An 18,421-nucleotide genomic window follows, 5' to 3' on the forward strand; every position below is an offset into this window, starting at 1 on the left:
TTTTCTTAATTGGTTTGTGCTTTTATATTTTGTTGAAGTAATCCTTTCCTACCTTATATTTTTTTCTAAAGGTTTTAAAATTTGCCTTTTCCAATTTAGTCTTCAGTCTGTTTTCATTCATTTTCATTTTCCTGATACATTTTTCATTTTCCTTTCATTTTTCTCTTGAAGTCTATTTTGTATGATGTTAATATTGCTACTTTGGTTTTCTATTTCCCTGGTGTATCTTTAGCCATTTTTTAAAACTTTGTTTTTCTTTATATTTTAGATGTGTCTTTATACAAATAGCATACATCTAGATTAAAAAAATTCATCTCATAATCTGGCTTTTAATTGAAGAATTTCATTTTTTTTCTCCTTTTCTTACCCCCACCCCCTTTTGGCTGAGTTACTTTATTTTTCTTTCCCTTCTGCTCGCATTTCATTCCTTGGAAGTTATATATTCTGTTCTTTAATTTTCCGTTAGTGAGTATCCCAATTGTTTTTTAAATAACACATACTTAAAGTTCTAACTTAAATCTGAATAATACAGGGATCATTGAATGCTTTATTACCCATTGCCTTCTGCTAATTCATTCCATTGTTGTTCAGTTTTGTAGTTTTTATATTTCTCAATTCAACACCACAAATTATACTCTTTATTTGTTTTATTCAGTCAGTAGATACTTAGAATATTTCCACATTTTACCGATTCCTTTGCTCATTCCACACTTTAATTCTGGGCTGTTTTCCTTTTTCCTAATGAATATCCTTTAAAAGTTTATTTAGTGAGTCTAAAAACTTTCAAATTTTATTTCTCTGAAAGTTGTTTTAATTTGTCATTGTTCTTGAAAGTTAGTTTTGATTCATCTAAGAGTTAGACCAAGGGTTTGCAAACTGTTTTCCAAAGGGCCAGTAATAAGTATTTTCGGCTTTGTGGGCCATACAGTCTCTTTCTCAAGTAACTCAACTATGCAGTTGTAGAGTGGAAGCAACCACAGACAATATGTAAGCATGTGAGTGTGACTGTGGTCTGATAAAATTTTGTTGTCAGACACTGACATTTAAGTTTTACGTAATTTTCATATGTTATGAAATATTCCAATTTTTTTTTTTAACCATTAAAAAGTGTAAAAACTATTTTTAGCTTGTGAGCTATATAAAAACAGGCTGGATTTGATCTGTAGGCCAGTTTTTGCTGACCTTGTATCTGGATTAACATTTCTTTTACTTAGCACCAGACACTTGGGAGTAATTATTCTTGTATTATCTTAGTGCTGTAACCATCTTCCATTTTTAATTGTTGAGAAGTCAGCTGTCGATCTAATTGTCCTTTCTTCATAGGTAATGTAGTGATATGTTTTTCTTTGGTTGCTTTTAAGAACTTAGTGTCTCTGTGCAGGTTCCTGAGATCTATCTAAGTGTGGATTTATTATTTCATTTAACCTGGTCAGGATTGGTTGAACATCTAGAATCTAAAGATTAATGTCTCTCATTATTTCTGGAAATTTTCAGCCATTATTTTTGCTCATTTTATATCAAACATTGGAAGTAGATATAAGAAAAATCCACATGAAGATTTTCTGCAAAGTTGTAGTGTAAGATATAATATTATATTCCCCTTAAAAAAACCCAACTCCCTCCTAGTATTGAGTGCTAGACAATTTCTGTGTAAATAACCTCATAAGCGCCCTCTTATTAAAGTTATCACTTTGGTTTGGCTGGTGAGAAGTATAGCATTAAGTATAATACTGATATTCACATTTTATCATGCATTATAATTATACATTATAAATACACATTTTAAGTATGTATTATAAATATGCATTTTACATTATTAATAGTTTGGATAGCAAAAGTATGACTTGACATTTGTTTTTTAAACTATGTTCAAAATAATTATTTGTACCTGTATGCAGTTAATGGATTAATTGCATGATTGGAGAACTACTGGTGATTGTTATTTGAATGCTTCTTTAAGTTTGCAAGATTTATGGTGGTACGCTAACACAGACTTCATTCATTTCAGAGAACTCAGTTTCCTGCATCTGCTGAATCTCAAAAACCCCGGCTCAAAAAAGGTCTGTATACAATTTCATTGAATGTGTACATTTACACAGATTTCTCTTATTGTTTCTCTGTTCTATTCTGTATGCATTAGAGCTTTAAAAAATGTGATTGTTGGCAAAAGCAGTATTCGTCTAATTGTTCTGCCATATCTAGCTTTTATTTCAGAGTTGTTAGATATTATGGGATTGATTTTTACCCGTAAATGTGTTTAAATGGAGTTTTATTATTATTATGTACATATGTACTGATTTTCTACTTGTGGAAAAAAACACTAAAAAAATTCCCATAAGTACATACCAGGCCTGAAATAATCTCATGTATAGTTTAAGTATAAGGTTTTATAAAAATTGAGTCTGGGAAGCCTAACTCAGTGAAGACCTATACTGTAAAGAGCTGCATTTTACAATCTGATAGAGACATGTTATATTTATTTAGAGGAACAGAATTCCTTCATTTGTTAATCTATAAAGTCTTAGGAGGGTTTGTATCCTGTTGTAGGTTTGTATCCTGTATTTTCGATACTCTCCCATGTCTAATGGACTAGGTGTACTAGCTACTCACCAGGCATTGGAGACTACCTGAACTTTTTATTTAGTTTGTTATTTATTCATTTATTCATTATATTCTAGATAAGGAAACCAAGGCTGAGTGGAAGGGGCGTGACTTGCTCATGGTCTTGTGTGGAGCTCTTGTCTGCATACCTGAGTTACAGTCACGAGGCTGTGTTTTCTTTGCAGCATGTGTTTTCCTGTTGTCTGCTAAAAGTTTTAAAGTTGATTTTGTCAATAAATTGTTTCGCTTACGTGGGACATTTCTGTTACTCTTTGAAATTAATACAAGTTGTTGGAAAATACAATTGCTTCCCAGGAATTTATTTTCAAAGAGTTTTTCAGGACTGCATCTTCCATTGAAATAGCAATACATCTGTAATTTAGATTATTTGTGAAATTTAGATGTGATTCTGCCAGTATTTAACGTAATTGTTGATATTTTTTTTACACTATTTCTGGGCATGAGAATCATCTTGCTGTGATATCTGTCACTTCACTTAATTACCAGGGTGATTTGCCTAGTTAGGTGGGCCTGGTAGATAATGATATTGTCTGTCCAGTATTCTTTTTTCTTTTTTTTTAATGATTTTTTTTTTTTTTTTTAATTGGGAATGTTGGGGAACAGTGTTTTTTTCAGGGCCCATCAGCTCCAAGTCAAGTTGTTGTCTAGTTGTGGAGAGTGCAGCTCAGCTCTAAGTCCAGTGGCTGTTTTCAATCTTTGGTTGCAGTTGGTGTAGCCCACCATCCCATATGGGAATTGAAGCAGCAACGTTGTTGCTAAGAGCGCGGGCTCTAACCAACTGAGCCATCCAGCTGCCCCTTCTGCATTGTCGTCAATCTATTTGTGGAGGGTGCAGCTCACTGGCCCGTATGGGAATTGAACCGGCAACCCTGTTGCTCAGAGCTCACGCTCTAACCAACTGAGCCACCTGGCCGCCGCTGTCCAGTATTCTTTCCACTCTTTCTTCAGAGACAATCCCTGGAGGTTCAGTTGATTTCCAGTCCGGGACAACTGTAATTAGCAAACACCAATCAAGAACTGGCCAATGTCCAAGGTAGGTTGAGATCCAAAGTTTATAGTTACGGGGGAAGAGGACACATTTGATAACTCGGCTGTAGTGCCTCTTCCAATCAGTTCTGTCTCCCTTCCCCACTGCAGAGCAACCACTTTTTGATTTCTGTTATTAAAGTTAGGTTTTCCTGTTCTTGAACCCCTCATAAATATGAATATTTACCAGGTTCCAGGACCAGTGATAGGTAGGTGTTTGGAATCCAAAGAGAAATAGGGCATGGATTCTGCTTTCAGGGATTGACAATCTTCGGGGCATGCAGAATATAAGCAAATAATTAAAGTGTAGTGTTAAAGTGTATGTTCCCTAGGCCCTTTTCTTCTGAAGGTGAAACATTTGCAATTGTCTTCAGCTCTTCACATGAGATATTTACAACTTTTTGCTTTTCTTGCTTTGGTCCTCCGGTGAAATGCATTGGCCCACTTGGAAGTATAGAATTCAGGACTAAATAGAATGTTCCAGGTGTGGTGTGAACAGGGCCATCTCTGCAACACAAAATCTGTTTATCTGGATCTTTTATTTCTGTTAGTCCAGCTCAAGGTTGCATTACTTTTTGGGCAACCTTTTTGTACATTGGCAATACCACTGAATTGCACAGTGGCGGGTGTCATTCATGTAGCATACAGTGGCTGCAGTGTAAGTGACACTGCTACAGTTGTGCAGGGTGGTCGATGACACGGGCCCCTAAAATAGCCAGGGTATATAACCTGCTCTTCACTTGCCCTTAATTCCTGGCTTCCATAACCCATCACTTTATCTCTTGATACGGTGGATTACATTGATTGAGTTGATGCTGTATTAGCCTTGCATTCCTGGGATAAATCCCACATGGTCATGATGTATTGACCTTTTTATGTGTGGCTGGATTCAATTTGCTAATGTCTTGTTAAGGATTTTTGCATCTGTGTTCATGAAGGATGTTGGTCTATAGTTTTCTTTTTTTTGTAGTGCTTTTACCTGTTTTTGGTATCAGGGTAATGCTTGCCTCACATGAGTTGAGAACCATTCCCTGAACTATTCTTTCTTCTTTTTCCTTGGAGATTTTGTATAGAATCAATATTATTTCTTTCTTAAATGTTGTGACAGTGAAGCAGTCAGGGCCTAGATTTCTTTTCTTTTGGAAGGTTTTTAAGTACAAACTCAATTTCTTTAATAGATGTGGGACTCTTCGGGTTAAATATTTCTTTAGAGAGAGCTTTGGTGCTTTTTTTCCTTCAACGAAATTTGTTCATTTCATCTCAGTTATCAAATATATGGGCATAAAGTTCATAGTACTCCAGTATTTTCCTTTTAATATCTGTAGGATGTTTAGTGATGTTCCCTCTGTTGTTGTTTTTGGTAATTTATGTTTCTCTTTTTATTGATCCTTCTTGCTAGAGGTTTATACATTTTATTGATCTTTTCAAAGAACCAGCTTTTGATTTTATTTTTTTCCTCTATTGTTTTTCTCTTTCAATTTCATTGATTTATGCTCTTATCTAATATTTTCTTGTGTTTAACTTGCTTTTCTTTTTGCAGGTTTTTAAGGTAGCAACTTAGATCATTGATTTGAGATCTTTTTTTTACACTTTATTTATTTTGACATTCAATATTATTTTATATTTCAGGTGTACAGCATAGTGGTTAGACATTTATATAATTTAAGAAGTGATCCCCCTGACTAGTACTCCTCACCTGGCACTATGTATGGTTATTACCATATTGTTAACTATATTCTCTATGCTTTACTTTACATCCCCATGACTATTTTGTAACTACCAATTTGTACTTCTTAATCCCTTCCCTTTTTTCACCTCCCCCCCTCAATACCTCCTTCTATCTGGCAACCATCAAAATGTTCTCTGTATCTGTAAGTTTGTTTCTGTTTTGTTTGTTTATTTTGTTAATTAGATTCCACATATAAGCAAAATCCCATCGCATTTGTCTTTCTCTGTCTGACTTACTACACTCAGCACAGTACCCTCCAGGTCCATTCATGCTGCCGCAGATGGCAAGAACCAATACACTCTCATGGGCCAGCAATATTCCCTTGTATATATGTACCACCTCCTCTTTACCATTCATCCGTTGATGGACATCCAAACCACCTCCACATCTTGGCCATTGTAAACTGTATTGCAATGAACATAGAGATGCACACGTCCCCTCGAAGTAGCATTTTGGGTTTCTGTGGATAAATACCCAGAAGTGGGATTACTGGGTTCTTCTTTGTCTCTTGTTATAGCCTTTGTTTTAAAGTCTATTTTGTCTGGTATAAGTATTGTTACATCAGCTTTTTGTTTTGTTTCGTTTTCATTTTCCTGAAACATCTTTTTCCCATCCCTTTACTTTCAGTCTGTGTGTGTCTTTTGACCTGAAGTGAGTCTCTTGTAGGCAGCATATGTATGGGTTTGTTTTCTTATCCATTCAGCCACCCTATGTCTTTTGATTGGAGCATTTAATCTATTTACGTTTAAAATAATTCCTGATAGATAAGTAGTTATTGCCATTTTGTTATTCATACTTTTGATTTTTTTTCTTTTTCTTTTTGGTCTTGAAGTCTCTCTAACATTCCTTGAAGTACTGGTTTGGTGGTGATGAACTACTTTAGCTTTTTCTTTTCTGTGAAGCTCTTTATCTGTCCTTTGATTCTACATGATAGCATTGCTGGGTAGAGTAACCTTGATTGTAGGTCCTTATTTTTCATCACTTTGAATATTTCCTGCCAATCCCTTCTGGCCTGCAAAGTTTCTGTTGAGAAATCAGCTGACAGTCTTATGGGAGCTCCCTTGTAGGTAAGTAACTGCTTTTCTTTTGCTGCTTTTAAGATTCTCTCTTTGTCTTTAACCTTTGGCATTATAATTATGATGTGTCTTGATGTGGGCCTCTTTGGATTCATCTTGCTTGGGACTCTCTGTGCTTCCTGGACTTGTATATCTGTTTTCTTTGCCAGGTTAGGGAAGTTTTCTGTCATTATTTCTTCAAATGGGTTTTCAATTCCTTGCCGTCTCTCTTCTCCTTATGGTATTCTGAAGATGCAAATGTTGGTACACTTGATGTTGTCCCAGGCGCCCCTTGAACTCTTTTCTTTGGATCCTTTTTTCTTTTTGCTGTTCTGATTGGGTGTTTTCTGCTACCTTATCTTATAAATCGCTAATTCGATCGTCTAATCTGTTGATTCTAATTTAATTGATTCCCTCTAATGTATTCTTCATTTCAGTTTTTGTAGTCTTTATTTCTTCCTGGTTCTTTTTTTGTTTTCTATCTCCATAGTTACGTTTCCTGTCTCTTTGTTGAAGTTCTCACTAAGTTCCTTGAGCATCCTTATAACCATTGTTTTGAACTCTGTATCTGCTAGATTGCTTGCCTCCATTCCATTTAGTTCTTTATCTGGAGTTTTCTCCTATTCTTTCATTTGGGATGTATTTCTTTGTTTTCTCACTTGGGCTGCCTCTCTCTTTGTTTCTATGTACTACATAGGTCTGTGTCTCCTAGTGTTGGCCAGATGGGTTTATGCAGTAGGTGCCCTGTGGGTGCACAGTCTTCCTGGTCACCTGCACCAGGTGCTCCAGGAGTGTCCCTTGTATGGGTTTTGTGTGTCCTCGATTGCTATTGGCACGTCAGTGAGTAGGATTGGCTCTTAGTCTGACTGGCTGTGGGGTTTGGCCATGTCCACAGCTTATGGGCTGCTGTGCAGGGGGGCTCACCCCACTGAGCAGAATTAACCCCAGCAGCTCTGGTGCCTGTTGAGACTGCCCTTCTGTGTGCTGCTTGTGGGACTAATTGGGTGGTGCTCTGCTGTGGTCTGAAGCCAACCTCCAGTTATGTTGGTTCTTGGACCTCTTGGGAGGGACTCTGGTGTAGGCCCAGGTCACCCACTACCTGTGACCAGCCAGGGACTACCTGTGAGTGAGTGAGTCTGTGCATGAACCCTTTAAAAGGATGTCTGGGTTTCCCACAGCCTTCTGTCCTGCTGGGATGGTCAGAATCCCCACTGTTTTTCACAGTCAGATGTTGTGGGGGTTCCTCTTCCCAGTGCCAGTACTCTGTTCTGGGTTGCCCAATGTGGAGCTGGAGTTCCTCACTCTTCTGTGGGAGAACCTCTGTGGCCAAGATATCCCCCCCCACCCCATGCTCAACTGCCACATGGAGGTGTGGGGCTGGCCCATTCTGCATCTCCACCCTCCTACCAGTCTCGACGTGGCTTCTTTTTTATATCCTTAGTTATAAAATTTCTGTTCAGCTAGACTTCTGATGGTTCTCCAGGTTGATTATTCCATTATAATTTAGTTATAATTTCAGTGTGGCCATGGGATGAGGGAAGTACAGCATTTATCTACTCGGCCATCTTGGACCTCTCTCCCAAGATTTGTTATATCGTTTGATATTCAACATAATATACTGAGGTAGGAAAGTGTTAAAATTCCTATTGTAACATTAGGAAATTAACATTTATTGAATGACCACCTTCAGATTTTTAAATAATTTTCCAGTGAAAATTATGGGGGGGGAGAATGGAGGCTCAGAGAAATTAAATAACTTGTTCTAGATTCCATAGAAGGCTGGTACTGAATCAAGATTTGAACTGTACATATGAAAGTTCTATGTGTTATGTGTCTGCTAGTCCTGGAAGAGATCCTTTGCCAAAGAAGTGTTCATTTATAATGTACTTACAAAAGTCTTAGTCATTTCAGAAAATTTTTCAACCAAAAATTCAAAGCACAATATTTTTTTCTCAGCCTTCATATATCCAGGATGCTATTCCCTAGCATTAATCAAAGTTTACTGTAGCGTTTCGAGTTCAGTCCATTCCTAAGAGAATTTAGCACCTAAGGCAAATTACAGGGGAGAAGAATTCTTGCGGTGTCATGTTTATTCATTTATGGAATTGTATAAGATGTAAGTCTGCTGCATCCTTAAAGGGTGAAAGAAAGAAAAGAGATGTCACAAAAGAGTAGAATGGGGCAGGAGAAGAGAAGGGCCAAGAGAGTATGGTTGTTAGGTCGACAGCCTTCCACCCCCATCCCCCCATTCCCATGGCGATGGTGGGGGAGCTGTGTGGGAGCGAGGTCTTTCCTACAACCAGCTGACAGACATCACCTGTCTTCATCTCAGCAGTGGCCTGACCTCCGTGCTCATATAGGCTCCTGAAGTGTAGCACTGGAGATGACCACCTACCTGGCTCTGCTGTAAAAGAGACTCTGCTTTGGACTTCCAGGAGTATGCTTTTTAGAGGATCTTTCAAATAAATAATTCTCATAAAACTTGTGAAAGCATATATAACCAGTATTCCTGTTTGTTGGGGGAATTGAAGTGAGCAATGATTTGGAATATAAGAAATTCAACTGATACGTTTACAGGTAAAATTCTAACTATAAATTCAGGATTCATAGACTCTAGGGATGTCTAAGGTATCCAGAATTCCCTCCTCTTTGAAAATAACCGATAATAATAATGATAAAATAACAGCAACAACAGCTAACCTTTCTTTAGGATTTACTATATGCCAGACACTATTTGCATATCCTTCTCCCTCTCCCTTTCCCCGCCCCCTCCCCCTTCTCCTCCCACTCTCCTTATATATATTCATCCAATCTTCACAACTTTGTGAGGATGAGTGTTTTATTCCCTGGCCCTCCTGTTTAAAGGTGTCCCTGCCTGAATGCCCTGTCCCTCTTTCTTTATTTTTCTCCATAGAAAACTATCACTCATACATATATAAAATGTATTTTCATGTATCCTTTCTGTTAGCACTCTCCCACCTACCTACTTGCCACTCCCAACCAAATATAATCTTCCTGAAAGCAGGGGGTCAGTTTTATACATTTTTGTATCCCCGGTGCCTAGAACAGTCAGTACCTGGCACATGGTCGGTACTCAGAATATTTGTTGAATGAATGAATGAGTCTATTTTATAGACAAGGAAAACTGTAAATTTCCCAAGATCACAGTTACTAATAGGACAGTTATGGGCCACTGAGATCATTTCTAAAGTCTTTGATGGAGCTAACATGCTTTTAGCTTTTAGACAGACTATATTATATCTCCAGGAATATGAAATGACCTTTAAGCACTTGGATTTGGTGGTGTCTTCCCTTCTTCTAATCCCTAGGGCTCCATTTCATGAGCCTCTGGGCCCTTGAGTTTCCTTACAAATTGAACATTTTTTTCTTCATTTTTTACCCAGGGAACATACAAAATGACTCATCCTTTTGTTAAGATTTTTGATAATAGGCAAGGCCCCAATTTACATTTTATAAATTTTGTCTTTTAGGCTGTAGAAGCTGTGATACTTAGTGATATTGTAAACTCAAAGGGTTTAGTGCCTCCTTCTCTTTCACTCTCCCTTTAGAGCAGGGGTGTCCAAACTTTTTTCAACGTTTTTCACCAAGGGCCATATGCGGTAAAATACACAAACAGCCGGGCCACTCACTCGAGGTGAAGTACGCATTGCCTCACCTGGTTTATTTAAGTAAACTAAATATATTTTTGGAATTTGCTGAGGGCCAATTAACAATGGATCATGGGCCGCAGTTGGCCCGCGGGCCGCACTTTGGACACCCCTGCTTTAGAGCATAGGTGACAGAGTGGTAGGCCATACAACTGATACTTGGTCCAAGATGACCCAGTAAGCCCCTAGGCCCAGAACTGTTTATTACAGTGTATTTCTTTACCCACTTTATACGTGCGCGCGCACGCACACACCCATCTTTAAACTTGGTTATTTGTGTAGCCTTTAGTAGGAAATTTAATTCTGGAAGTGGTTAGGCAGAACGTTAATGGCTAAGATCTGATGATTGATGGGGTTTGGGGGAAGAGAAGAAGAAAACTAAAGTCATCGAAGACTCTCAAATACACCCTTGTTGACTAGAAGAAGGGTAGTTCCACTCAGAATGTGGTTAGTTGGAAGATGAATCAGTTGCTTACAATTTTATCTTTCTTTTTCTTCTGGCATATAAAATCTTATCCATGATTTTATCTTACAAATTCCATTAATATTCCCTATTCTTGGGAAGGAGTAAGCAGCATCACTTCTTAATTATTGTGTTCTAGCAACATTGACTCTGGGTCACAATAAGCTTTTTTGCTTCCTGTCATATTATGGACATATAGGTCTTAGCTTTTCTGTTGATGTATCTTCTAAGGTTCTGGAGCAGAATGATTACAAATGATTATAAATCATTTTTCTCTCTTCCCCTGCTGTACCCTTCCTTTATTTTACATTTTTAAAAATCAGGGAATATCTTAAACATGTATTAAAGTGCATTTAAAAAATACCCCCATGTACTACTCACTGGCCATATTTAATAAATAAAAACACTTAGCCATGTATACTTCTGAGCTGTTTTTTTCTTTTTTTTTTTTTTTTGAGAAAGCATCAAAGAGTTGATGTCTCCTTATCTTTTCCTAATCCCATTCCTCCCTCTCCCTTCCTTGAGGTCACCACTGTCCTGAGGTTGGTGTGAATCCTTCTCCTTATTCCTACAGAAAAGTAATTTCTTAATGAATTTTAACCTATATTTTAAACTGTTGAATTCAAAGGGCAAGTAATTCATTTTATGGTTTCTCTATCACAAATCATTTTCAGTGACTCAAATAGATTTTTCTCCCCCACTCCTGGGCAGCAGTAGTCACATTTGAGCTATTGTAAAGATTGTGTCTAACTTTACAAAATATTTTTCATTCTCTGGTCAGCTGTGACGTTAACTACGTTATATTTTTTGTTACTACCATTCCTGAAATATCCTTCAGAAAGTCTTCATATTCAGCTTCTATGACCAGGGGGAGAGAGAAAGAGGAAGAGAGACAAAGAATGATTTTATTTTTCTAAAGCCAAGTTATCATTTGAAAAACTGACATTACAAGCTACAAAAAGTGAAGGCAGCACATATTCAACATGTAATAGTAGGACAGGTATCTTAAAGTTTAATACTCTATACATTTTTGATGTGCTGCATTCTTATGATCAGCAGCATGAAGAGTTTAATGTGGGGCCGGCCCGGTGGCTCAGGCAGTTGGAGCTCCATGCTCCTAACTCCGAAGGCTGCCGGTTCGATTCCCACATGGGCCAGTGGGCTCTCAACCACAAGGTTGCCAGTTCAACTCCTCGAGTCCCGCAAGGGATGGTGGGCTGCGCCCCCTGCAACTAGCAACGGCAACTGGACCTGGAGCTGAGCTGTGCCCTCCACAACTAAGATTGACAGGACAACAACTTGACTTGGAAAAAAGTCCTGGAAGTACACACTGTTCCCCAATAAAGTCCTGTTCCCCTTGCCCAATAAAATCTTTAAAAGAAAAGTTTAATGTGATAATACAATATGCTTGTGGTTAGTGGTAACGGAGAAACGTAACAATGACTGTGCTGTTTGCTTTGTCACACTGTGCTGCCCAGCTCCAGAGTTTCCTATTTTGGAGAAGCAGAACTGGTTGATACATCTCCACTACATCCGGAAGGATTATGAAGCATGCAAGGTGAGAGATGGTAATGATAGAGAAAATGAGAGGCTGACTTTGGTTAGGAAACTAACTGAGTGTCACACATAGTTTGTGGCAGCTTATATCTCACTAATAATGTATTTCCTCACACTTTGTGTATTTGTTAGCTTTTGCTATGATAATGCTGCTTAACAAACAACCTCAAAATTTTAGTGGCCTCCAATAACAGACATTTATTTATTGCTCATGGGCCTTCATATTGGCTGTGGGTGGCTGGGTTTGAATACAGGTTGTGGGTCACATTCAAGTATGTTCCATATGTCTTGTCATTTCAAGACCAGGCTGAAGGGGCAGCCAGTCCCTGGGACTTAGTCTCATAGTGGAGGGCAGGTGTTCCAACACAGCATTGTGTTTCACTTTTTGATCTCTGGATAGGTGAAAAATGGTATTTTATTTTTCTTATTATGTAAGCTTGAATATCATTTGTGTATTTAAAAACCATCTATTTCCTTTTCGCTAAACTGTTCGTGTCTTTGTAACATACTGTATGTTACATACATGCTGGCAGACAGTATTAACAAGCAAACTGCATCCTTGGTATTGTCTTTTTCTGCACGCAGAGCTTTGTAATGTCTCTAAGGTGGTAGTTTTTAATGTATACCTGTGGCTTGTATACCCATGGCAGTGCACAGAACTAGCAATGTTTAGTAGCAGTCTGAATCTTGAAAGATTTCTGTGTTTCATTCTCTGGTATTACCCTCTCCTTGTTTCCATTTTCCTTCTTTGAGCACTTCCTCTGTTTCCTTTTTGTTTGGCTTCTCTTCCTCTGCTTATTTCTTCAGAATTGGGGCTGTTCCTATGTACTGTCTTTGACCCCTTTCTCTGCACACACTTCCTCCTGTCTCCAGGCGAATCAGTACCTGCTGAATGCTTTTCAAATTTACAGGCATTTCAAGCTCATCTTTTCTGTAGCTGAATTGATCTGCTTCCTTCCAAACCCATTTCTTCTTCCTGTTCCCTGTCTCAGGGATAGGTGCCATCATTCACCCAGCTGTCTGTGCCAGTGTGCCCTGGCTCACTTGCCCTAATGTAATATATATAATCATCAACTTCTGGAGATCTTGGTCTATCTCTTGAAATTGTCCCCTTTTCATGCCTTAGTTAATCCCCTTCATTTTAATTTAAATTACCACAAGAGTTCTTATACTAACCTCGCTTCTAATCTTGCCTCCTTTCCATCTACTTCAACAGCGCTCCACAAATGATTTTTCTATAGAGCAAATAGAATCAGGTTACTAGTATTTTCCCATTGCTCTCAGCCTTTTTAGCGTGGCGTGCAAAGCCCTTCTCTCTGACTTTCCAGGCCACCTAGCTTCTCCCGCACCCCCAGCCCACACAGACTTGAGACTGCCTACTCTGGAGAGCTTTCCCTGATACTCCAAGTTCGAATCAGGTGCCTGTCCTCTGTGTAGGGTTTCCGGGCAGGAATTCCCACCTGTTCTTGGGATTTTTTTTTTTTTTTTCACTTTTCTGTTCCCAAATCCCGAAAAAAGTTGGTAGGAAAATCGGGAAAATTGGCTCCTTGAACCCAGGTGGTTGGTAGTATCGGCCGTCACTTTGTGGAAACGATTCAACGTGGAGAACAGAAAACAGTTTATATCTCGGGATTCGGGAATGGGAAAGCGAAAATAATTCCTGAGAATGGGTGGGAATTCCTGCCCGGAAACCCTACCTCTGAGCTCCTGTAGCACCCCGGGAGGGCTTAGCCTGTCAGTGTAGAAAAGGTAGAGCCTGTTTCTTGCTTATTAGAGAGCCCCTAACCTCTACAGTGGTGCTTGGAGGTGTTTTCAGATTTTTCTCAGCTTGCCTAGTTAGAGTCTTAGGGAAGTTAGAGTCTAGGGGCTGGCAAACTTTTTCTGTTAAGAGGCCAGATGGTAAATATTGTAGGTTTTGCAGGTTACATGCAGTCTCTTTCTCATAATCTTAACATTCTCTTATTTCTTACTACCCTTTAAAAATATGAAAACCACTTTCAGCTTGACAGCTGCACAAAAATAGGCTGTGTGGGTTGGATTTGGCCTGTGGGCCGTAGTTCGCCAATACCTGTTCTACAATAAGTGATCATAACAAGAGAGTTGAGATAAAAATAGTTCTGAATGAATTACTTTATTAGTAATGATTAGTATCCTGGATTTTGTACATCTGCTCCTTGTCATGTCTACCTTCTCTTAAAAACACTTGACATTTAACCACTCCTCAGAAGTATTTTTCTTCCTCTTTCAGGCAGTTATCAAAGAACAGCTTCAGGAGACCCAGGGGCTATGTGAATATGCTATCTATGTGCAAGGTAAGACATATTTCTCCTCTTCTTGCTAGAGGAATGCACATTTTGCGTAGGTTCTGGAAAAAGAGCAAACAGCTTATGAAATACTTAAATTCAAGATGTGTTCCACAGAGGTCTTATTCAGTATTGTTCTTTTTTTTTGAAACTGGAACATAATTCTTGTGCTAGATTTGATCTCAGAAATGACTGGTTTTGTTAAAAAAAATATGCTACCATCCTTCACCCCTTTTCTAGTTTCCGGTGAGTGTTTTTCAGAATGATGTTAGGATCCCTGCCTCAGTTTCAGGCCCAGAAGAAGCTTTTGAAAGGGTTCCTTGTACTCAGGTTAAAAGAGATGAGGAAAGGCTTGACGACTTTTAGTAAGGTGAGTCAGGATGAAGGGAAAAAGCCTAGCAGTGTAAAGGATAAAGCAGAGAAGAAACTAAATTCATCAGAAACCAAATATAGGAACCACTGCCTTATTTACTTTCTAGTGCCAAAAGTAGCATCCTGTTTTCAGGAACTTTCTTTTTGACTTTCTGTTATGACTTTTAGGTAGTATAAATGCATTGTTTTGTTTACTATTCATTGCATTTATCGTCTTCAGATTAATATATAATTTTCTGACATAATTGGTAAGATACTGACACATCTAGGAGGAGGACATCATGGCAAAAAAACGTGCTCTTTTATTCTCAATTACCACAAGTTCCAGATTTTCAGTGCATCATTATACTTAAGCGTGGAAGTTCTCCTGAAAATTTAGGCCTGGAAATAATTATTGATTCTGATTGGCTGTGTACTGGAAAACAAGTCTGAAATATTACTTTCACTGTTTTTTTGCCAGAATCTCCTTGATGGACATGGGGTGTTGATTGCACTTGCTCATTTGGGCGTACTCTCTGAAAAGTATCAGGTGGAAGTGAATTATCATGATAAATAGAGCATCTGATGGGGAAGCCTAAGAATGTGCCTATTAAGAGTTTGTGGGATAATTTGCATGGCACCTGATTATCTGCGTGGTGGATGCTGGGAGGAGAGGAGTTAAATAGGTTTGAGGTTAGATACCGTATTATAATAGGTTTTAGCATGGCCGCGCCTTAGCTCTGGGCGCCTGCACGGCCCCTGCGGTGGTTGCTTCTGATGCTGCAAACACTCGCTTCCTGCGTCCACTTCCTATGGAGGCCGCTGAGCTGGCTCGCACCGCAGAGCTAATCGGCCAGAGTGCTGGCGGCAAACGGCCGGAGAGGGGCGCGCCGCTGCAGGGCCGCACGCCAGGGGCTGGTGCGGACAAGCGGGGCCGCCGCGGGCCTGGCGATGGCGGGCGGTGCCAGTGGGCGCTGGGCAGCAGGCAGATGGGGTGCCGGGGACCCCCGTTGCAGTCGCCTCTTCCCCCTGTCCCAGCGCACCGCCGCCCCTGCAGCCCCGGTCGTCCCCGCCCGCCTGAAGAGCCCGGGCGAGGAGCTGTTCAAAAACGGGCAGTTCGCCTAGGTGGCGCCAAAGCACGCACTCGGTGGTGATGGCGCCGCTGGAGCCCGCGGGAGTGAAGTGCAGACGATCTAAGGAAGCTGCACCCGCTGCATTCGAGATTGTAACAGGGCTCTGGAACTTCGTCCGTTCTCAGGCAGGCGACGAGCAATGGCCAGGAAACTTTAGAGCAGTTTAGAAAGCTTATGTGGATTATAAGAGAGTGTTGCAAATAGACTGCAGAATCCAGATCGTAGATGACAGTATTACAGAATAACAAGAATTTTAATGGGTCTGGATGGACCACGCTGGGGGGAGGAGCTGTCGCCCATTCCTTCTGAGCCCACTTCCGTGCAATGGTGAGCTTGGCGGCCTGCAGCAGAGATGCCCCCAGACCGACCAAATAGAAGATTTCTGCAGCCATCACCAAGGCATCACAGATGAGAAAATGTTTAAAACTCTTCAAGTAGGAGGTAGTCGTGTAAAGGAGAAAAACTGTAAAGATGCCCTTAGCAGATAAGTGAACACTAACGATTACTGATAAGGAATGTGCTGTTCACACAAACAGCTTGAAGCTATTTGAAGAGGCCAAGCAGTGCTGTGATCAGGCGCTTTATAAAGGCAGGTAACTGGAATGTGAAAGCCTGGGTGGCTCTTGCTCATAAAGGACCCAAGAATTATCAGAAAAACTTAACTGATTTCAGTAGTTCTACTAGATTCAACGATTATTGAGGCAAAGATGGAAATGAAAGAAGTAACCAGATTCCTTAATATTAAGGATAATACAGCACAATTCAACAAAGAAAAAGGGAGAAGGAAGGTTGAGATTCAAGAGGTGAAGGCCATGAAGAGCCTGAGAGGACCTCAGAGGAGGTCTCCATTGGCTGCCTTGCTTCTGAGAGGGGGGACACAAACTACGGGCCACCAGAATACTATGAAAAACTGGCGATCGCTGAGCCTGACTAATGCAGGGAAGGGGCACAAAGACTAGTGTCATGCTGGGTGGCAGGGGGTGGTCTCTGGTGCTGCTCCCCACATAAGAACGCAGGATATAGTGAGGCCAAAAAGGAACACCCACGGAGCCATAGATAGGGGAGTCACACCACTATAGTCTTGCTGGCGGCTGGGTTGGAGACACAGGAAGCAGGAGCCACACGATCCGCAACCTGCCGTCCACTTCTCTCTGCCAACCAACCTCACTCGCTAGCTGCAATCTGGTCTTGCAGACTCAGCCACAACCTTCTTGCTAGCACCTGTTTTCTGCTAGTGTAGCCACGGCAGTTATATTAGTGGCCAATGGCTCACTGGTTACAGCTGACGGCCAACTTGCCACAGCTGATGGCCAACCAATCACAGTTGATGGCCATTTACTACCCGAGTGAACACCTTTCCACATGAGGCCTAGAGCCTGGAAACTGCACTCCTGGCTCTGTCCCACAACTAGTTTTACAGAAGGGGGAGGTTGGATTCCAAGCCTGCTGCCTGCAAGCTGCCAGACACAGAACTCGGGCAGGTGTTAATCTGTCACATGGAACAGACCATCCATCCATCCTGTTCAGCAGAGATTCCACTGTAATGGCCATTCCTGTAATTACACCTATGACAAATTAGCCACGGGCTGTACCTTACAAAAGTTAAAGGTAAACCTGCCCCTAATCTGCTTCCGCATACCAAGAAGTTTTCCGTGGAAACAAGAAACACACATAAACCTTAGCCCGGGATGGAGGGATGTCTCTCTTCCACTAGTGATTAGAGACCACCACACTGCCTTTTCTTACTCGCTGCTAAATAAACTTACTTTCACTTTAAACCCTATATCGGCTCAAGATTGAATTCTTTCCTATATGAAGCCAAGAACCTTCTTAGCCCAGGGTTTGAGTCCCCACTCTGGGAATTTCGGCATTATAACAATACCTGCAACATAGTCAGGTTATAAACGCTGTCAGTACCAGGAAAGAGAAAGGAGCCCAAGCACACCTTTCCCCATCACTGAACCAGAATATTTGCCAATGTCGTTGGGTAACAGGCTGGAGGGTATATATTCCTCCTCATTCAGTCTCTGAAGAGTAATCTTATTGCCAAATATTTAAATGTCTTCTCCCCCTCTTTTAAGCCTGACCATATTTTTTCCCTTAATATAAAAGGGAAAGCAAAGAACTCATATTGAAAGTTCCTTTGTTAACTGAGTCAAAGTAAAGGTATTTCTTAAAATAAAACATTCAGATCTCAGAAAAAAGAAAAAAAGCTTTTAGCTTGTCAACAAGTTTGCTACTTGTTTCAAGCCATCTGAAGTCATATCTGGTTGTAGTAAAGAAAATTATCCAAAGAATTTCTTTGATATGATTTTCCACCTTCCTCTTCAATTTTTCTGATACCAGGCTCCATTCTCCTCAGAGCATGATTTGCTTTTCTGTGTTTTCTATTTCTTGGCAGCATTGATACTTCGCCTGGAAGGGAATATCCGAGAATCCCTGGAACTCTTTCAGACGTGTGCTGTCCTCAGCCCGCAGAGCGCCGATAACCTCAAGCAGGTGGCCAGATCTCTG

General features: G+C 40.2%; 1 protein-coding gene and 1 pseudogene across 16 annotated transcripts in view; both read left to right on the forward strand.

Moving 5' to 3' along the window:
• Positions 1-18,421, forward strand: part of BBS4 (Bardet-Biedl syndrome 4) — a 55,160-nt gene that overhangs the window by 8,963 nt on the left and 27,776 nt on the right. For 13 of the 16 annotated variants that reach the window (XR_002137728.2, XR_012494860.1, XM_074328234.1 and 10 more), the window contains 4 exons: positions 2,009-2,060; positions 12,042-12,121; positions 14,369-14,432; positions 18,309-18,420. Coding sequence is in view for 10 of the 16 variants with exons in the window: in XM_074328234.1 (XP_074184335.1) it covers positions 2,009-2,060; positions 12,042-12,121; positions 14,369-14,432; positions 18,309-18,420 (308 nt within the window). In the remaining 6 variants the exon portion in view is untranslated. Of the gene's footprint in view, positions 1-2,008; positions 2,061-3,570; positions 3,656-12,041; positions 12,122-14,368; positions 14,433-18,308; position 18,421 lie in introns of all 16 variants that reach the window. The other 3 variants (XM_074328242.1, XM_074328243.1, XM_074328244.1) reach the window with 1 other exon arrangement.
• On the forward strand, positions 15,587-16,873 carry LOC141570457 (sperm-associated antigen 1 pseudogene; annotated as a pseudogene).

This window comes from Rhinolophus sinicus, linkage group LG03 (genome assembly GCF_036562045.2).
Source record: "Rhinolophus sinicus isolate RSC01 linkage group LG03, ASM3656204v1, whole genome shotgun sequence".
Lineage (NCBI taxonomy): Eukaryota > Metazoa > Chordata > Mammalia > Chiroptera > Rhinolophidae > Rhinolophus > Rhinolophus sinicus.